At 35.3% G+C, this 19,031-nt stretch overlaps 1 protein-coding gene across 1 annotated transcript in view; it reads right to left on the reverse strand.

Moving 5' to 3' along the window:
• The window catches only part of LOC109711463 (DNA-directed RNA polymerase V subunit 1), a 38,566-nt gene that overhangs the window by 17,318 nt on the left and 2,217 nt on the right, over positions 1–19,031 (reverse strand). Inside the window, exons 6-12 of the mRNA XM_020234509.1 lie at positions 13,372–13,536; positions 10,305–10,463; positions 10,067–10,222; positions 8,215–9,948; positions 7,927–8,102; positions 5,201–5,276; positions 4,973–5,100 (exon numbers count right to left, since the gene is read on the reverse strand). Of these exons, the coding sequence (XP_020090098.1) occupies positions 4,973–5,100; positions 5,201–5,276; positions 7,927–8,102; positions 8,215–9,948; positions 10,067–10,222; positions 10,305–10,463; positions 13,372–13,536 (2,594 nt within the window). The remainder of the gene's footprint in view (positions 1–4,972; positions 5,101–5,200; positions 5,277–7,926; positions 8,103–8,214; positions 9,949–10,066; positions 10,223–10,304; positions 10,464–13,371; positions 13,537–19,031) is intronic.

The raw sequence follows: 19,031 nt of genomic DNA on the forward strand, positions 1-19,031 counted from the left end.
AGTAATTATGGATATTTTACAGTAACATCCAAATAGAGGGTACCAACATTTTGGAATGTCCAACACCACATTTCTAAGACTTCACGATGAATTGGTTGAGCAGAGATTGATACAAGGTAATTGACATTTGACTACCGACAAACAGTTTGGGATTTTTCTATTTGTTGTAGACCATAGGGTAACAAATAGAGTTTTAGCCGAGACATTTCATCACTAGGGAGAGACGATAAGTAGCTATTTTAATAGTGTGTTGCAAGGTATAGTGGAACTTCAGCATGAGTACATACAAAATGCCTACCGGTAATGTTAGGATGCATCAAAAAATTAGGGACAACCCAATATTTCACCCCTTCAAGGTGATGTTAATAGTAAACTATGATGGTTATTTACTATTTTCTTACTATACATATTAGCTTTCCTTTTTTTAATTGCAAAATGCAATTGACACTATTGATGGAACACATATACTAGTAGTTGTAAGAAAGAGTAAACAATTGTGATATCGGTGTCGCAAAGGCTTCACATTGCATAATATGATGGCCGCATGCTCATTTGACCACCAATTCTTATTTGTTTGTACTGGGTGGGAGTACAGCAGATATGAAGGTGCTGCATTGGTATTGTGAAAGCAGGGTGTGCACAGTTCCTGAAGCTAGAAGGTTAAATTGTATTTAATTTTTTTTCCAAATTGTTGAGTTATGCGTGCTTTCTTATTTGTTTACTTATCATTGCTTTTTGTTACTTTTATGTAGGAAAATTCATTCTATTTGGTTGATTCAGGATATGCTAACACTGATCGATTCCTAGCGCCTTACAGAGGAGAGCAATACCACTTGAGCCAATTTGATGGCAACACACGGGTGCATAGCCATCGAGGACCAAAAGATCTATTCAATCATAGGCATGCTCAACTAAGAAATGTAGTTGAAAATGCCTTCGGCATTTTGAAGAGGCGTTTCAAGGTTCTTCGGCAAGTGACTCCTTTTCCTTACAAAATGCAGTGTCGCATCACCCCAACATGTTGTGTGATTCATAACTTTATCAAGAGGCACCAAGGAAATAATATGTATTTCAACATGCCAATGGAACCATTTTCTCAAGATAAGCAAGACGTGGATCTAACGCCCTTGGTTGGGGTAGACGATTCACGACAGGGTGCCATGTTTCGCACTATGATAAGGAAACAGTTATGGAATAATAGATAGTAGTATGTACCATTTAAATTATGTTTTCTCGACGGCGCATTTGACTTTGCAAATTATGTATTCGACTTGGACAACTTAGGAGACTACTATTATGTATGAATTATATGCCTTTTAAATTTGTTACACCGATGTTGATCTTGGTATTTTTAATCATCCAATTTTTCTTCTCATATGTTGTCTTATCACTAATTTTTTAAATATGGTTGATGTTGATTTCTGGTTTGCTTCAATGTTGTTTGGTTGGATATTTGTTATTTGTTTTATGTTGTTGTACTGTACTTGTTTTGATGGTATAATACATAGTGCAAGTATTCATCCACTGGTATAATACATAATGCTTGCTAAAAGGTTATGCAAATTTTATAATTTGTTCATAAAATATTCCATATTATTAATTGAACAAAAGGCAATTTATTGTACAAATGATTATTAAAGTACTTTATGTAATATTACTGAAATTACAAATTTATATATCCTTTATTATAACCAAATATTTCATATATAATATATTATCTACTTGTAGAACCCATGTTTATAGTAATAAATATTACATATAAAATAGACAAACAGAAGGGCAATATTGGTATTTATAAAGTATCATTCACTTTTTCAACTATTCTCAAGAATTCTCATAAAATTCACCAAACAAAAAATTGGTTATTCTTGGAATAAGAAAATTGCAAACCAAACAAAAATTTCATTTTATTCCTTCGTATTCAAGAATACATCCTCAATTCCAAAATAAAAATATTTAATCCCCTTAATACTATTCCAGCACCAAACAGGCCCTTAGAGAAGCTGCTTCAACTACTCGCAGATATGCCATCAAAGCACACTAGCAAGCCATCATCAAAAACTACAGAGAAGTTTTCTAAGTATTGGATTAGTTGGTCCCATTTTGCATGCAAACCAGAATTCAAGGTTATAATATACTGAACTTCAGTGTATCGCACCGAGCTTTGGCGAAATTGGGCAAAGTACAGTCAAGGAGTGACTGTGAACGTGTCTGAGAAGAGTTCCAAGGGTTTCGAAATGCTTGGAAGTGAATTGGAGCTCCTTGAAGCGAAAACCGAAATTTTGGGACAAAGTAATGTTGGGCCATTAGACCTTTGAGATTCGAAACCTTGACTAGGGGATTCGGATCCTGATGTTACTATGAGGGTTCCAAACATCAATGTTCGGACCTTGGGGAGAAGATCCGAACCTTCGGCTCAAAAATCCAGTCTAAACGTTCAGGATCCAGATCCTGACTGGAGGATTCAGACCTTAGCCGCGCAGCTCAAGTAAAACCTTCGGGATCCGGACCATGAATGGAGGATCCAGATCCTGCGCATTTCGGAGTATTGCATAAGGTATGTAATTTATTCTTGTAGAGGACTTAGTTGCAATTGTTGCAACTCTATATAAGGGATCAACAGCCATTTCCACCCCCACTTCTCTCTCACAATAGAGAAAATCCCACTCTCTTTCTCACTCTCCCTCTCCCTCCTCTTTAGGAAACCCTTTCCTACACTTGAAGCTTGGAGGAATCAAGCATAGAGAAGATTTTTGAGCGGAGCTTCTTGAGCAAAAAAATGGAAAGGCAAAGAGATAAGGTGAGTTTTTAGGGTTGAGTAAGGATTTTGGAATTAACCCTAGCAAATGAGTTTCTAATAAACCCTAGGCTAATTTAGGCTACAAATTGTAGAGATTGCCTTGTGAAAAAGGACTTTTGTTGTAGGATTTGAAAACCCTAGGTCAAAATTGAAATTTTTGTACCTAAAAGATTTAAAAGTTATCTAATACTTGGAAACTCTAATTGAAGGTTAGAGTAACTCATAGGACAACAACGATTTAGGGAACGAAAAGGTTTCGACGACCGATTGACGATTTTTGCGAATTGGCTCGAAAGAAGAGCAATTCGTCCGTGAAGCTCTAATTGCTCGTGCCCACTTGTAATTAGTAACGAATTGAGGTGGATTGTGATTCGTCAAAGTGAATTGGTCACCTCTCATGTCTAGAGAGTAGATTCATTTGGATCCTATGCATGTAATTAGGTAGCATATCTAGTAAATGGGCATATATGAGATATATTTCTACTTGAGATAGTTACTACCAAGGTATGGGTACTTCATATATTGATACATGCACACCTATGATTGGACTATAAAGACATTATAACTTTCTTTAAGAAAAGATAGAGAACTTGACGTGTATGATGATGAAACATGGTGCCATCTAATATAAGTCAAGAAGAAAGTAGATTTGGTCATCACTTGAACAAAATGTCATGTTACCTTGAAAGGTTGACAACATAGGTTGAAAACAAGTAGACCCTATAAAAGGTAAAACCGGCGATTACACTACCTATCGACTTGTATGCCAAGGTGTGTGTGACGATTCCACCGCCTATTGAAGGGCAAGGGCGTGTACAACGATGTCACCACCCACGATTTAGTGGAACCAAAGTGAAAGCAACGATTCTGCTACCCATTGACTTATGTGCCAAGGTGCGTACGGTGATTTCGCCACCTGTGGATTGGTAAGGGCGTGTGCAACGATTTCATCGCCAATGGTTAAATGAAAACATATAACGAGAACCGGATAATGGATATACTGAAGAGTTGAATCATCAAGTATAGATTTTATTATCCTATTGGTTGAGACATAAGAACAGTTGCTTTTTTTTTTGCATATAGTAATGTGTGTGTATATATAAACATAAACACATACACACTTTAGTTGATTATTTGATTATATTTCATGCTTATCGTGCATCCTTTAAACCTGGTGAGTCGATCTTCTCCCTTGGTCGACCGTATACACTGGAAACTATGTTTATAGTTCTCACCTCCATTTTTGCAAGTCCTTCCGCGGTAGATGCGGCCGAGCGAGGAAAGGATGTGATTCTGTACATAGAGGATCTACCAACCTTTTGATGTACCCGCATTAGAGTACCATATTGAAAAAATGTAGTGTAATGCAACATGTAAATAAAATTCTTGGATTGTATTTTGAAAATGTAAATGAAATGAATGAAATAATAGTTAGTTGCATTTATGTTTAAATAATATCTTCCTTATGCAATCCATGTGTATTGTGTATTGTTTCTTTGTTGGAATGTAGAAAAAACTCTGTCCGTTCGGTGGGTCTATGCGCGTGCCCGCTGATGCTTCCGCTGCAGGCGTGGGGCGTAAAAGAGGTAGACCACAACGGACTTGATTGTGGATGGAATTTGATGGATATTATCCCATTCATGTCTTTTTATACTTCATCCTCTCTCAGTGTGTGTAAGAGAGAGAGAGAGAGAGAGAGAGAAGATGTTAATGCCAAAGAGAGGAACAGACGGAGAGCAATGGCCCCTTCTCAACGCCTTTAAAAAGCTAGTTGATGAAAACTAAGTATTATTGTAAAGAAAGAGGAGAGAACATCAAGACAAGAATTAGGCTGAGTGTGGCAATAAAAAGCTATGGTGCTAAAGGCTAACCGTCCACCTTATCCTCTACTAAAACTCTTCTTACAAGGACAAAAGTATCAAATTAGACCATAAATAAACACCAAAAACATGCAAAGAATCAAAGCAGCCTAAGTTCAATCAAATCATCTCTTTAATCTGGTGTAGTCCACTAGTCGCTTGTGATTAGAACAAATTCAAGCTTCAAGATAAGTTTTATAAAAGTCACTACCAGAATTTCGAAGTTCCCACTATTTATAAACGATACACTTCAGATGAGATAGCTGTAAAGGCATGAAGTGATGTCCAAAAATAAAACAGAAATGAAAATTACCTAGCCATCAGAGTAATCTTTTTGAAGAGGTGGCTGAACTGTCCTTTCTTTTTTGCATTTTTCAAAATCACTTCTTCACATGTGTGAAGAACCTCATCAATACTTCTGTTTAAAGATTCTAGTTGCATCTGTCCATGAAAACCAAACAAACATCCTCATCACGCTACACAATCACACTAAATGAGCAGGAATTCAATAGAATTCAGAACTGAAAATAGAACAACGGACCTTGTCAAGGTGTATATGGCCAACTAGTCCTGAAGTTGGTTCTGGATTTCCAGGTAGTATAATTTCCTTTTGATATCTGATAGGTAATGGAAGTTCTAAGTCTGTAAGAGTGTACTATATTGCATATTGATAATTGCAGGTTTTTTTATTTTTAAAACAAAACAACTCCCATCAGGAATGCATAGCAAACAAATGATTGTTGTCAATCACAAAAAGTCAACTCTTCGAAGTGAACTGCTTATGACAGAGGCAAATCCAAATCTTCAGCACCAATTAGCACAGTAATCATGTGTGACGAACCAGAGAGAAAAGACATCAAGAATTTCATAACAAATTGAAGTAAATTAAAAAAAATGAATGGAGTACTAAATGATTAAAAAATATAAAAAGAAAACTTCCCAAAGGAAATAATTTTACAGGGTATCGTTAGTTGATAATGAGTATTTGATAATGAAGGTTTGAACATTTTTACTTGTCCGAAAGGAGTGATGAAATGAGAATGGTGCATCAGACATAATGTCAAAGTATTCATCACCAGGATCTGAATTATATGCTTCAGATTATTATCTTTAACATGTACCCAAAGATTCAAAAGCCAAGATAATTCAACAAATTAAAAGAAAAAAAAGTTATTAAACTTAGGGACCTTAAAGAATTGAATGGGAAATAGATGGTACGGGAGATATCACAACATTTAGATTAATAAGTACAAAGAAAATCTTTTATTATTCTAAAATGGTAAAAGAAATTTTCCTGGGATAGTACCAAATTGTTTAATGTTTCGTAACCAGTTGTACTACATAAAATAGAGAACTGTTATCAATGCACCACTAAGTGTGCCCTTGCAATCAAATTTCATAAGTGGGTAGATCAAGATAGCACAGTAGGCCATCCTGATACAACCGCACAATTATAACACGACCAATAATGGTTGGTGATAATGGAGACTAAGTAGAGAAAGCAGGTACTAAAAGGTGAAGAATGCAGACAGAAACCATGATGGAAAAATAGTCAGGAGGTAGACAAAAAGATGAACAAAGGCCTGTAAGACTAAAAGAAAGTATTTGTTCATTGAATGTCCGTTGAATCCTTCACAAATCTCCACTAATTCCCTGCATATTAAAGAGATAGTGACTTTCGGAAGTAGACCAGACTCCCTGTCTTACATCCTAGAATAAAGTAGGAAACAAATCAATCATATATGACTAGGGGTGGCAATCCAGCTCGCTGTTCGCGAGCTAGCTCGTGTTCGGCTCGATAACAGCTCAATTATATTTATTTTATATTAATATAATTTTATATATTATATATATATAATTATATTTATATTATAAATATATAATACAGATTATTAGTTTTAAATTTTTAGCCCAACTTCCAATTCTGAGCAGCTGAGGTCCGTCCGTCCTTCTTTTGGGCCCTTTGGATCTGGGCCTTCTTCAATGACATAATGGATTGGATAATTACTCGGCAACCCGAATCCGCAAAGAACTCCCCAAATGTCCTGTGCTTCACCAAATTCACTGTGCTTCACCTAGGTCTTCCTCCCTCTCTCCCTCGCATGCTTCTCTCGCCTGATCTCTGCTCTGAATGAAGGTTTCGAAGGCTCCTAAGTCCGCGGCATCAACATGGAAAAGCTAAGCCCCCCACTTCCTCTGTTTATTTGCCTTACTACTTTATTATTAGACCTCTACTTCTGCTCCTAATCCGCGATCTGTACCTGGCAGATGTAACAAAAGGCACAAGCACCGCAGCGATTCTTCGCCGTTTGCAAAGCCCCAGCAACAAACTTCAGCGGCGACACTTCGGCGGCAGCGAAGCAGCGAACTTCGGCGATATAATCGACCTAACGAGCCGAACACGAGCCGGCTCGATTAAGTTTCGAGCCTATCACGAGCCAGAGTTTTCGAGCTCGGCACGAGCTCGAGCCGAACACGAGCCGACCTTGAAGACGACGAGCCGAGCTCGAGCGGGCTCCAGCTCGCTCGAGTTCGGCTCGTTTACAGCCCTATATATGACCATATTTAATCTGAATAGAGCTAGATTTCTGTATGATCATAACAGCCATAACAGATCTGAATATTACTGTAAGGTTGATGCCAAATCATATTATAAGAAGGATACAAAATCGATTGATAGACCAAGAAAAGCCTCAAGTCTAACAGAACTGAAGCTCAAACTAGACCTTTTGGTAAGGGTGTTCTCTTATCAATCATGATGGGTGGGCAAGTCTGTTTGGGATTAATTTACCCTCATACATGAATTTAAATGGGGGACAATCATTCATGCACTTAGGGGTTCATGTAGCAGATTCTCAATTTAAATGGAAAAATGTAGATAACTCACTGATGTCCAGCAGATATATATCAGTTGAAATTATCAAGTAAACTCTAGTCTATTAAAAAAATTTGAGCTTCAGTGTTTTGCTTCAGTAGAGGCAATCAACATATCTAATGTAGGTAACTCAATCAGGAGAAATCATAGAGGCAAATAGGAGTAGCTATTTGGCTGTCTGCAGCTGTAGCTTGGAGCTCAAACTGCTTGCTCCACACCCACATCAAACCATCATCATGATGATATACGAATTTTGTTTCTTTGTAAATGGAAAACAACAAAGAATTAGATAGGAAAATGAATAAATTATAAGGCATGAATAATAGAGAGAACATTAAATAAAGAAATAGAAAAAATATATGATTCAATTAATTAAAATCATGTTCACTTACTCAATCAAGAAATCAGTGACGCAATCTTCCAATGTGACCCTCTTCAAGCAACTTTGGACTGCTAGTGCCGCCCTTTCCTTGCAAAACTTCTTTCCACAGAAGCAATCATTTAAATATAGAATTACTCTTCGATCATTAACATCATTTTTGTAACTCACTTTAGTGAGCAGTATTTCCTGTAGAATACAAAAAATATAAATAAACAGTTATGGAACAAAGAATACCAACGATATTTGCAAATACAAAATTTAAATATGAAAATGTAATACTAGAGTAGGATATTAATACCTTCATCAGTTCCCAAGACGAATTGTTACTTTGAGAGGAATCCAAAACCGCCTTGTATGCCGGGTTTGATATGGCAGTGGCAGCTAAGACACCAACAGGTTCACCAGGAGGTGATAGACCGATTAAGTCTACCCTATCATCATCCCCATAGTCAAATTGTATAACTGAATTACTGCAGACATTTCTAACACTTCCATCATAGCAGATAACAACATCACGCAGGATAGCCATTAAGTTTTTAAATAGAGTTCCAGGCTCTGTAAGCCCTCTTGACGACCGAACTAAGACTTCTCTAGATGAAATTGCATGCACTAACTCTTCATAGGGATTTAGACCATTATAAAAGGAACTCTTAACAAGGCCATAAGCCTCACAAGGATGCTTATCTCCACCAGTAGAAAACCTATTGACAAAGGTTGAAAAACAGTCCTCGACCAATCGACTTGAATAAAACTTTCCTTCGTGAAAAAGTTGAAGGCCCAAAAAGCCAAGCTGTTGGAGAACTTTAGCAATAGCCGAATCACTTTTTGAATCGATCAAATAACCCAGAGAAGAGAACTTCACGATGAACTCCACAATTGGCTGCTTGATGCTTTTGAGATGGTTTTCAACTCGCATTTCCACAAACTGGTTCTGAGTGTATCTTGTTTTGTCAAGGATGTATGAGTTTCTCTGAATGCTTTTCTGAACTCCCTGTATGACAGCCTTTGGAACATGAAAATCTTTTAAGCTAATACTAAAACCATCCAAAAACAGTGTTTCCATCAGAAGAGGCTGTAAAACATTAAAAAAATTCAGAGCCTCCTTTGGACCCTTAATGGTAAAGATAGAAGAGATAATCTCTGAAAAGCACGACTGAACAAAATCGACATCAAAATCGAGCTTAATCATTTCACTACAACTTATCTGGTGCTTCTCCCCAAAGGAATCGAAAAGACTTGGCAAAGCACATTGCAGAACTTGAGAAGCAGTCCAACAGGGGCCAGAATTGTGAGATTTGTATATAGCTGGAGGCGGAAGATTTGGCGAGACAAACATTGCAAGCTGCTGTGCAGTTTCCTTTCTGATGAAAGTTTTCAGATACAGAAGCTTCAAGGCCAATAAGGAATCATTAACCAACTGCAGGTTCAAATTCCCAGTATGTGAACTAAGGAGCTGCTTTTCAACACTAAATAATTCTACTACCTCTGCCTTGGCAGCAAGTGACTGTGGATAAAAAATGTGAACACAATCTCCATCAAAGTCTGCTCCAAGAGGAGCACAAATCAAAGGGTTAATCTTCACGGTGTGATCATCATGAACGTATACATAAAACGCTTGTAACGAATGTTTGTGTGTACTTGGAGGTCGATTGATAAAAACTATGTCTCCGTCCACAATCCTACGATTCACAATTTGACCAATCTTAAGACATGTGTGCCCTTTGGAGCCCACAGAAATTGCATATGTGGAAGCACCATCTCTGTATGTAACACAAAGTCTGTTATCCACCACTTCTTGCAATCTCTTCATATTATGCTCCGTAACTCGCTCTTCAAAGGTAATTTTTTTTGCTATCTCTGATGGTAAACCAATAACATTAATTCCTATATAAGCATCTCCCGTAATAACGCTACGTGAAGAAAAACCAGAGCCCTTCCTAATAAATAACGTCCTCATCTTCTCCAGCCATTGTTTTGTCGAGCATTCATTAGCCTCCATACCGATCATAAATCTTTTACTATCTTGAGGTCCCTTCATATAATTAAAGATGAATTATAAGGTTTTGAAAGGCAACAAAAACAGAAATGCACAAGACAAAATAGCAACACAAAATGATAACAGTAGTCTCTTATGCAGAAATAGTCTATACCTTTGTGGTGCCTCTTAGATGCATATACTGGGCAACAGAAGACTGTAGATCAGTGGATTCAACTTCATGCGACTCAAAATTCGGAGAGCCAGACCTTGATCGCTTGATCATCTCAATCTTGTTAAGAACTCTTTTAAGCAAAGCAATTGAAATATCCTAGGAAATCAAAACAATGTCAGAACATTATCTTTCATGAAAGTAACTCTATAAAATATAAAGGGCATAACTTAATACTCACAAAAGACATGATGCTTTTCCCATCTGAAAATTCGGGAACATATAAGCAATTGGGAGGAACAGGGAGATGTTGCATTATATACCCAGTCTGCGGAAAATATCCCTTGGTAGCCAGCTTTCTCCTGGTCTCTTCTGGGATCTCTTTCAAAATATTAAGGGCCTAAAGGAAAAAAGGATGAACAGTGATGCTCAACCAGCACGCAAGATGGAAATGTACAGAACCTTGATTTTAGAATAGATGATTTTCAAAAGTAAATTTTTATTTTCCAACTTAAACTTATTCCCTTGTCAAACATTTCACATTGACAACAGTTTTCCCACATCTATAATTTGTAAATTTACTAATAGAAAACCCCTAATGCTCATAGTGAACACCCACTGAATGATCCAGAAACAAAATCTTAAGATCAACTGGTAATTAAGCTTTCTCCCACAACAGTATTGCAAGAAAGACTCAATAACTAATAGCTTCAATTTTCACCAAACCCAAGCATTCCATGTGTGTGTGTGCGCATGCGTGTGTGTGTAGAGAGAGAGAGAGAGAGAGAGTAAAACTACAATGCTTTTGAAAGCACGAGGGGCCTCCGTGCTTTTGAGTTGTTCTCGATGATGAGACATCCGATTCGACGATCAGCTCTGTTCGGCATAATCTATGCTATTGGAACTATCTAGAAACCAAATTTTATAATTTTTCGACACCATTTGCCAAGTGATCAAAGGTCTCAAAAATGACTGTTTTAATTGCTAATGTAGCACATTTATAAGGTCAACGATATAGAACAATCCAAATTAGGTGAAATTTTAATAGAAAATTCTAACATCAAGATCAAAATCATTTCTTCCAATCCAAAAAATTTTAACCTGACTTCACGAGCACAATAACCCAGGGCCTCAATAGCATGTAGGCTACGACCATAATATAATGAACAATTGCACAGATACTGTGCTATATCGAATACTGATATTCACCCGATTCAAGGTTTAAAGTGTCGCCCAGTGCCGTACGGCACGGGGCGGCACGTGGCACGAGACAGAGCGGCACGACGCAGTGTGCCGCGGCATAGTGCCGTGCCAGCACTTTGCGATTTTTTTTTTGGTCTTTTGCTTTTTTTTGTTTGCTTTTTGCTTTTTTTCTTTTTGTTTCGCTCTTTGGGGTATCCGAAGTATTCTGTGTACCCCACACCACCCCAAAGACATTGCAAATCGAAAATTTATTTATTAGGTAAGTCAAAAAAATTATAATTTAATTTTTTTGTTTATCAATATACGGACAAAAGATTTGTCTAAGTCCTCCGCTTCCATCACAGATATCCATTTTTTTTTCACAAATTATTTTATCAAAATTTGTCGAACTGTGAAATTTTTGGCAAATTAAGAGAACAAAATCGAACTCAATAAACAAATTTTGAGGCACATCAAACATAAAATTTTATTTTTGTGCTAGAAGATTAAAAATACTGATAAAATTAAAAACTAAATTAACTCAATTGATACTTAAATTTATTTAATTTATTTGTCATATAATTTATTGTTTAATTTTTTTATAGATTTACTAATTTTTTGAATAACTTAATTAAAAAAAAATTTTCAAATACTTTTTTTCAAATAATTTTTATAAATTATTTTTTTGTATTTTTTAAAAGAAAGATTGTAATATGGTTAAAAGAAAAAAAGAAAAGAAGAAATCTTTGCATATTAAAAATTCTAACCTATAAAATTTTTATTCTGCATCAGGTATAGTTGTACCTTACATACAAAAAAGCTTACAAGTATGTTAATTGATGAGTATAGTAAGCTATATATAGCAAATATTCATAATTATTTGATTAAATCTTTCAAAATAATATTATAAGAACTTATTGGAACCAAAAAGACTAAAATAAGTTCGTACCAAAACGTGTCAGTAGGAGGTCATGCGTATCCATCAGCACGCAAGCGTAGCAAGTATCAACACGGAAGCGTGCCGGTGCCGTACCATGCCAGGCAGACAGCGGCAGTCCCCCATGCCACGGCACTTTAAACCTTGGTCCAATTATAATAACTCCCATTACATAATTACACCAAGTTGTAGGGAAAATATACAAATTTGAAGATTGCTCCCAAATTCTTTTATCATTTTTTATCTAGTAAATTTATCGATGGCAATGTCTTTATAAAAATTTTCATCCAATTATTGTACTTTTGTAATATGTTAAATCACTCTTGAGTTATTGAGAAATCTATAATTCTGTTCTTACTAAACTTTGTGAAATATTTACACTTAGGCCATTTTTTAAGGCATTAGAGATATTAAAAAACTCTTAAGAAACCAATTTTCTACGAAAAACGAAAAAAGAACCCATGCGAAACCCCTTGTGCCACTGATGCGCTCAAGCCATGCCTTCCGTCAGCCAAATACAAGCCAGATACTTTATAGAACCCCAGCAGTTTGAAGCACCCAAATACTCAGGGGATACTTGTAGGATACAAACTGGAGTATTTTAGGTCAAATTCAAGACGGAACATTTTAACTATCCTGGATCCAAAAACTTGTTAAAGAAGCTATCTCACTTACACATTTGTTTGAATGATTAATTTTGTTTCTCGATGAATAAGGCTTGACTATATTTACATCTTTGGACAAATGAGTTCATTTTTCTATTTTATAAGACTAATCATCTAAACTACCTTTCAGTTATAATATAGAATCATATAATAATATTAGTAATATATTAGTATTATTAATATTTAACATAAAATCTATTAGCATTACTAATATTCAATATTAAATAATGTATAATAATATTATTATTATTAAGAATAACTTTTTATTGCATACATATTGTATCCAAAAATTTTCAAATTTGCCTTCTTGTGGTACTCATCATTTCATATCTGTACACCATATTTTGTCCAACATAGAGGCTAAGTAAGAACATTTTGGACTAGAGAACTGTTGAATTACATAAAGAAAAACGGTAGAACAGCTCAATATCTAGACTCTCCAAGGATTGTAAGCTTGTAATTGTGGTCCACAATAGCACTATCAAGGATAACATCTATGCAAGAGATCTAGAAGAGTTTAGTACCTCGCATGGAAGCAATGGGCGACAAAAAGAATCGCCATAATGGAAACCAAAGCGATCTAAGAAGTTCCAAAATCCATCTCGCAACCTTTTCCTAGATGGTACTCTCAATTCTAAGGACAGCGCACCATCTGTAGTCTTCACTTCTTTAACTGATATAGATAAATCCTGGAGAAGTAAAATGGCAGGAAAAGATGAATTAAAAGACAGGACCATACAGCTCAAAATCAGAATCATGAATTTTCGAGCATTGGACACTATAAGCCATCTTGTAGATTAGAGCAGTAACTTCAATAGTACACAGGAAGTAGAAAAGGTATTGCAAGTCAATATTTGATCCCCTATATCAAAGTTGATGAAGCAGTGTCCAAGATATAAGAAAACAGAAACATGAACAATGATGCAGATTGTTTGTAAGACATGATTTGCTATCTGCTAATCTGCTAAGGAAACATACAATCTCTTTATAGAAGAAAACAACAGCTGGCTGTCAATAATGTTTGCATACATGAGCTGCAAGAAATTACAAAGAAAAGATAAATTTTTGGCAGCTGATGACAGTTATCAGCTTATAAGTTCCTCACACCTTTGAATGCTAAATCAAAAGAAGAAAAGAAATCATATACAGATAGCATGTGTTACAATGACAAATTTTCTTTCACAAGCTAGACAATATATAGATTTCATAATGTTTAAACAGTTAACAAGAAAGAAATTTGAAGCAACTTGAGCTCCAAATAATCTACACTAAAGAATGTCCCTGTTATAGGTCCAAATCCATTGTTCTTCTTGCATTGAATCATAGTGATCATTCAATTCTGAAGAGTGAGGAGTATGATTAAGTGTCCGTATTTCACACTCAAAGCATCATAAAGCTTTCAGTTTTTGCCATCTTTTTGATGCAAAGCTTGGAGCTAAATATTTTCAGTTCAAAGTTGAATTGTAAGTTAGCGAATCCATAAAATGTGGTTTTCAGCACTAAATTATAACACAAAAGAAAAAACAAGAACAAAGTGCAACAGAAGAGCTTTGAAAAGAATGTTTTGTTATGTAGTTCCATAAACTTTTCCCCCAGTGTATAGAAAACCAGTATAAGCTAAAATTCAACAGTCAAAAGTAAATAGCAATGCAAAAATATTGCTATTTTGAATCAGAACAACTATCTGAAATACTCACTTGTTAATAATCTACCACATGTCATAGTATAAATGCCTAGAACTATCCAGTGTCTTTTAATGGTCACAGATGTTCAATAAATATAGTGTGAAAAGCTTAATTCTAGTTTCCTAACACACTTTAATGGCCACTAACTTTATACAGATTAGAAGTTGCAAGGCTTTCGGATTCAAGAAGAACTTATAAGTATGACTATATATATTTGCTAGCAGTGATAGATAACACAACAATCTTTAATCATGTACAAAACTAGAAGTTGGATATTCAACCTAACCATTTTTGTCATATGAGTACAAGACGTGCCTGGGTTGAAACACTAGTTGGTAGAGCATCACCAACTACTAGGATTGAGTTTTATACTAAACTGGACCAGGAAAGCAAAAAACTAGTAGAGTTGCCACGCTATATTAGGAATAATGAAAAGGTCAGCTCTTGCATTATCCATTGTGGTCTATAGAGATTAAACATCCAACATAGTTAAAAAGCTAAGAAAGCTTTATGCAGCATCCTACTTCAATTTAGCATGGAAGTCTGAAAACCCAACAAAGTTTGCCCAAATGCTGGGAAAACTTGCCCTTGTCACTTCCTACTATTAATGTTTTTGTCCATTCTACAACCGGATAGGAAGGACGTCCTTTCATGCACGAGCTTTGTAGGTACAACCAGATCAAGGGAGCAGGAGGAGCATTTAGGCACTTACTAGATATGGCACATCCACACATTCTATCATATACCATAAAGTAGAGTGCAACTAACTCTTCTTCCTAGAAGTATCAAGCTACCATTTCTCTTCCATCTCTCCAGTTCTACAATAAATTAAACTATTATCATTTTGCACTCTGTATTTTTATGAAAGCAAAATTTCTCTCTCACACTGTCTCATGTATATGGTATACCAGTCCATTCTTATCCTTGCGCTCATAAGGCTACCAACCACCAATATTAGGATCCATTTCAGCCTTGAAGCAAAGATATTGACTATTTTTCACCAATATAGGCTATATTGAATCCAAAACCAGAATTCAAGTCAGAAATCGGTAAGCTATGGGAATTATCTTCCATGCAAAGGAACTCGGAATGGGGCAGCTATTTCTTATATCTGCTTTGGAATGGAAACGCATGCCTCTTACCCATGTTGGATCTTATTTGTATTGACATGGATCCCTATCCCAACCCCACTGAAAAAAATTCTTGTACCTATCCTTCATACTCACACAAAAATTGCCTATTTTCTCCATCTGCCAAAATGTGTCCAAAGAATTGATCATCTTAAACAAGTTTTTACCAAAACGTGCCCAAAGAATTGATCATCTTAAACAAGTTTTTACCAAAACGTGCCCAAAGAATTGATCATCTTAGTTCTTAAGCAAGTTTCGTGCATCATACCTTTAATGAATTCTACAGAAAATAGATCATTTGTGCTACACATAACACATCACTGACGCTAGGCTCATATTTTGTCATAAGTTGTAACAACACAAACCTATCTTACCATCCTCATCTCTGCAAGACTCATTACACATATGGCATTTCCAAGTTGCCCAACATTCCACAAATGAAGCATGATTAGTCTTAGAGCCATCCTGTAAGTATACCATTTCTAACTTTAGGGTCTTATGATGGTCGCATGCCATGCAAGAAAATACTTACAGTTTATGGATTATTTACAATTCCATACTTAATATTCTCTAGCTTTGCAAGTTTTGTTAAACACAGATAAAAAGTAGTTTTTTAGCTGATTAGTAGTGGGCCTTCAGCTTACAATAGTTTTGGAATTTAATGTACGCAACGTAATTTAATTGAGACATTGAGACTACTGTTCAAGAAGAACTCCAGAGTAATTTCAATAGATTGATTAATTTGTTTCTCTTTTCTTTTTTAAGTATCAAATTGACGTATCCTTTAAAAGGTAATGCACCCTTCAATACCATCCTGAACAAGAAAAATAGACTTTGATACTGTAAATAAGACATATTTGCAAAAAGCCACACTAGCTGATTCATGAAGTTGATGCCTCCTGCAATCCTTCGGAATCAGACAACCAGAATAATTCTTTCATTAGTTTTTCTTGTATTTCAGTCTTTCAATACAGTTTTCAGGAGTTTTGGAAACAAAAAGAAGGATTTGCTTTCCTTCACATCACTAGCCAAGAACTAGTGAAGGAGCACTAGTTCACCATATCTCATTTTAGCTTTGTTTCTTTTTTAAGGCTTACCACAAAAACCTTACCATTTTACACAAGGCTCGTGAACGCGCTAGTTAACAGTAGGAATATTGTGGCGCATACAAGTCAAAGCAAGTCGGAATAATTCAGTTTGCTCTCTACAAATTAAACACCAGTTGCTCCTTGGAAATTTTTTGCACTGAAAAGAAAGTGAAAGAGCATTTCTGTTTTGTATCACAACATGAAGGTAGTGATGGCAACACTTGGTGCAGCACGGCCCGACCCAATTCAGTTGATCTGTTTAAATCGATTGAATTCATTATTTTTTTTACATTCAAATTTAGAGTAGTTGATATTATCTTTCAATTAGTATTTCTTTTCAGATTTTTATTATTCAGTTAATATCTAGATAAGGTATTTTTAAATTGATTATTTAGGATAAGATTAAATCCTAGGTTAGTTATGTATAGGTAAGGTTAAGGGTAGTGTAAATAAGACATAAGACTTCTTTCTATGATGATAAATATGAATTTATGAATCAATAATGAAAGCAAATGCTTTGGCAATGATGTCTTTTTTCTCCCTTCAAGAATGCATCGCCCTGAAAGTCCAGTCCCAAAGCAAGTTCAGCTTAGAAGTGACTCCTGATTATCTTTTCAAATTCTTTTTCTTTCTTTTATTTTTGTAAATTTTTCTATTTTTCTTTAATTTTCATTATTTTTTTTAATTACGAAAATTTCTTTAAAAAAATCAAAAAATTTATTTCAAAGATTTCCAAAATTCTGCAAAAGCTTCAAAATTATAAATCATATTTTGGAGCCCTCTAAAACGTAGGACCCTATATTCCGTCCTACATCAGATTTGGTTTCAGAACTTAGGCTAGTTGACGGTTCTATTTCGTCAAAAGTTTTGGGTTTGTGAAAGAAAAAAAAGAGTGGAGTGAGAAAAAAAAAGTGAAAGAAAAACGTGTGGAGAAAAGAAAAATGGAGAGAGTACAAAAAGCATTTCAGAAGTATGATGGAAGAAAAGGGATACATATAGAGTCATTGAAAGAAATATACCCACAAGAGTCGAGTTTGATGAATAAGGCAAACGCAAATATCTCATCTTGATTTTAACAAAATTTTTTTGGAAAAACAAAAAGGAGGTTGAAATATATTGAAGATGATGCTGCAATTTCTAAAGATTATTTTCAATGAATGGATAAGATCAGAGATAAGTATCGATGGATCCAACTAAGTTCAACTGGAGACCCTAATTGCTCAACAGAGTACACAACCTATAGCACAATTGGGAGTCAATTTTGATCTAGTTCCATCCATACCATCCGATTGCACGGAAGTTCTAGATATGATCAAGTTAGAATTTGAACATTCGCAGTTAAATCATGAAGCCAAGGTAGATGATTGTGTTGAAGAGATAAGATTACAAATCGAGTTAACCTCATTACCCAACAATATGAGTCCTCCATACCTGAGCTTCAAAATTGTATAGAAACCGCTTTCCTCCTTAATATCAATCCTTATGAAGCCTTACCAATTTATCAGTCATTCCTACATCAACACCAAGCTGACTCTGATGATAAAGGTTGTTCGACAAGCAAACGTGTGGTTACATCACTTCATTCTAATTGTTTTTTATCACCTTACAAATCCAACTGATCTTGAGGATGAGATCCTTTGCAACGAAAGTGAATGACGCAGAACTAGCCCAACTAAATTTGGTTGATCAGTTTAAATTGATTGAACTCATTACTTTTTTAAAATCAGATTAGAGTAGTTGATCTTATCTTTTAGTTAGTACTTATTTTTAGATTTTTATTATTCAGTTAATCTCTAGATAGGGAATTTTTAGTTGGTTATTTAGGACAAGATTAAATCCTAAGTTGGTTATGTATAGGTGAGGGTAAGGATAGTATAAATAAGGCATGAGACTTCTTTGTATGGTGATGAATATGAATTTATGAATCTATAAAGAAGACGAATGCTTTGGCAATGATGTCTTCTTTTCCTTCGCAAATACGTCGCCCTAGAGTGAATCCAGTCCCGAAGCAAGTTCAGTTCAAGGGTAAGTCCGGATTATCTTTCTTTTTTTGCATTTTTCTATTTTTCTCTAACTTTCATAATTTTTTTAATTACAAAAATTTCTAAAAAATCAAAAAAAAAATGTTTCAAAAAGTTCCAAAATTTCGAAAAAGCTTTCAAAATTATAAATCATATTTTGGAGCCCTCTAAAACGTAGGACCCATATTCCGTGCTATATCAAAGCTACTGCTACACTAATCCACAAAGAATGACTAATTATAAAGAAATTCTAGGATATC

Source organism: Ananas comosus, linkage group 6, assembly GCF_001540865.1.
Source record: "Ananas comosus cultivar F153 linkage group 6, ASM154086v1, whole genome shotgun sequence".
Lineage (NCBI taxonomy): Eukaryota > Viridiplantae > Streptophyta > Magnoliopsida > Poales > Bromeliaceae > Ananas > Ananas comosus.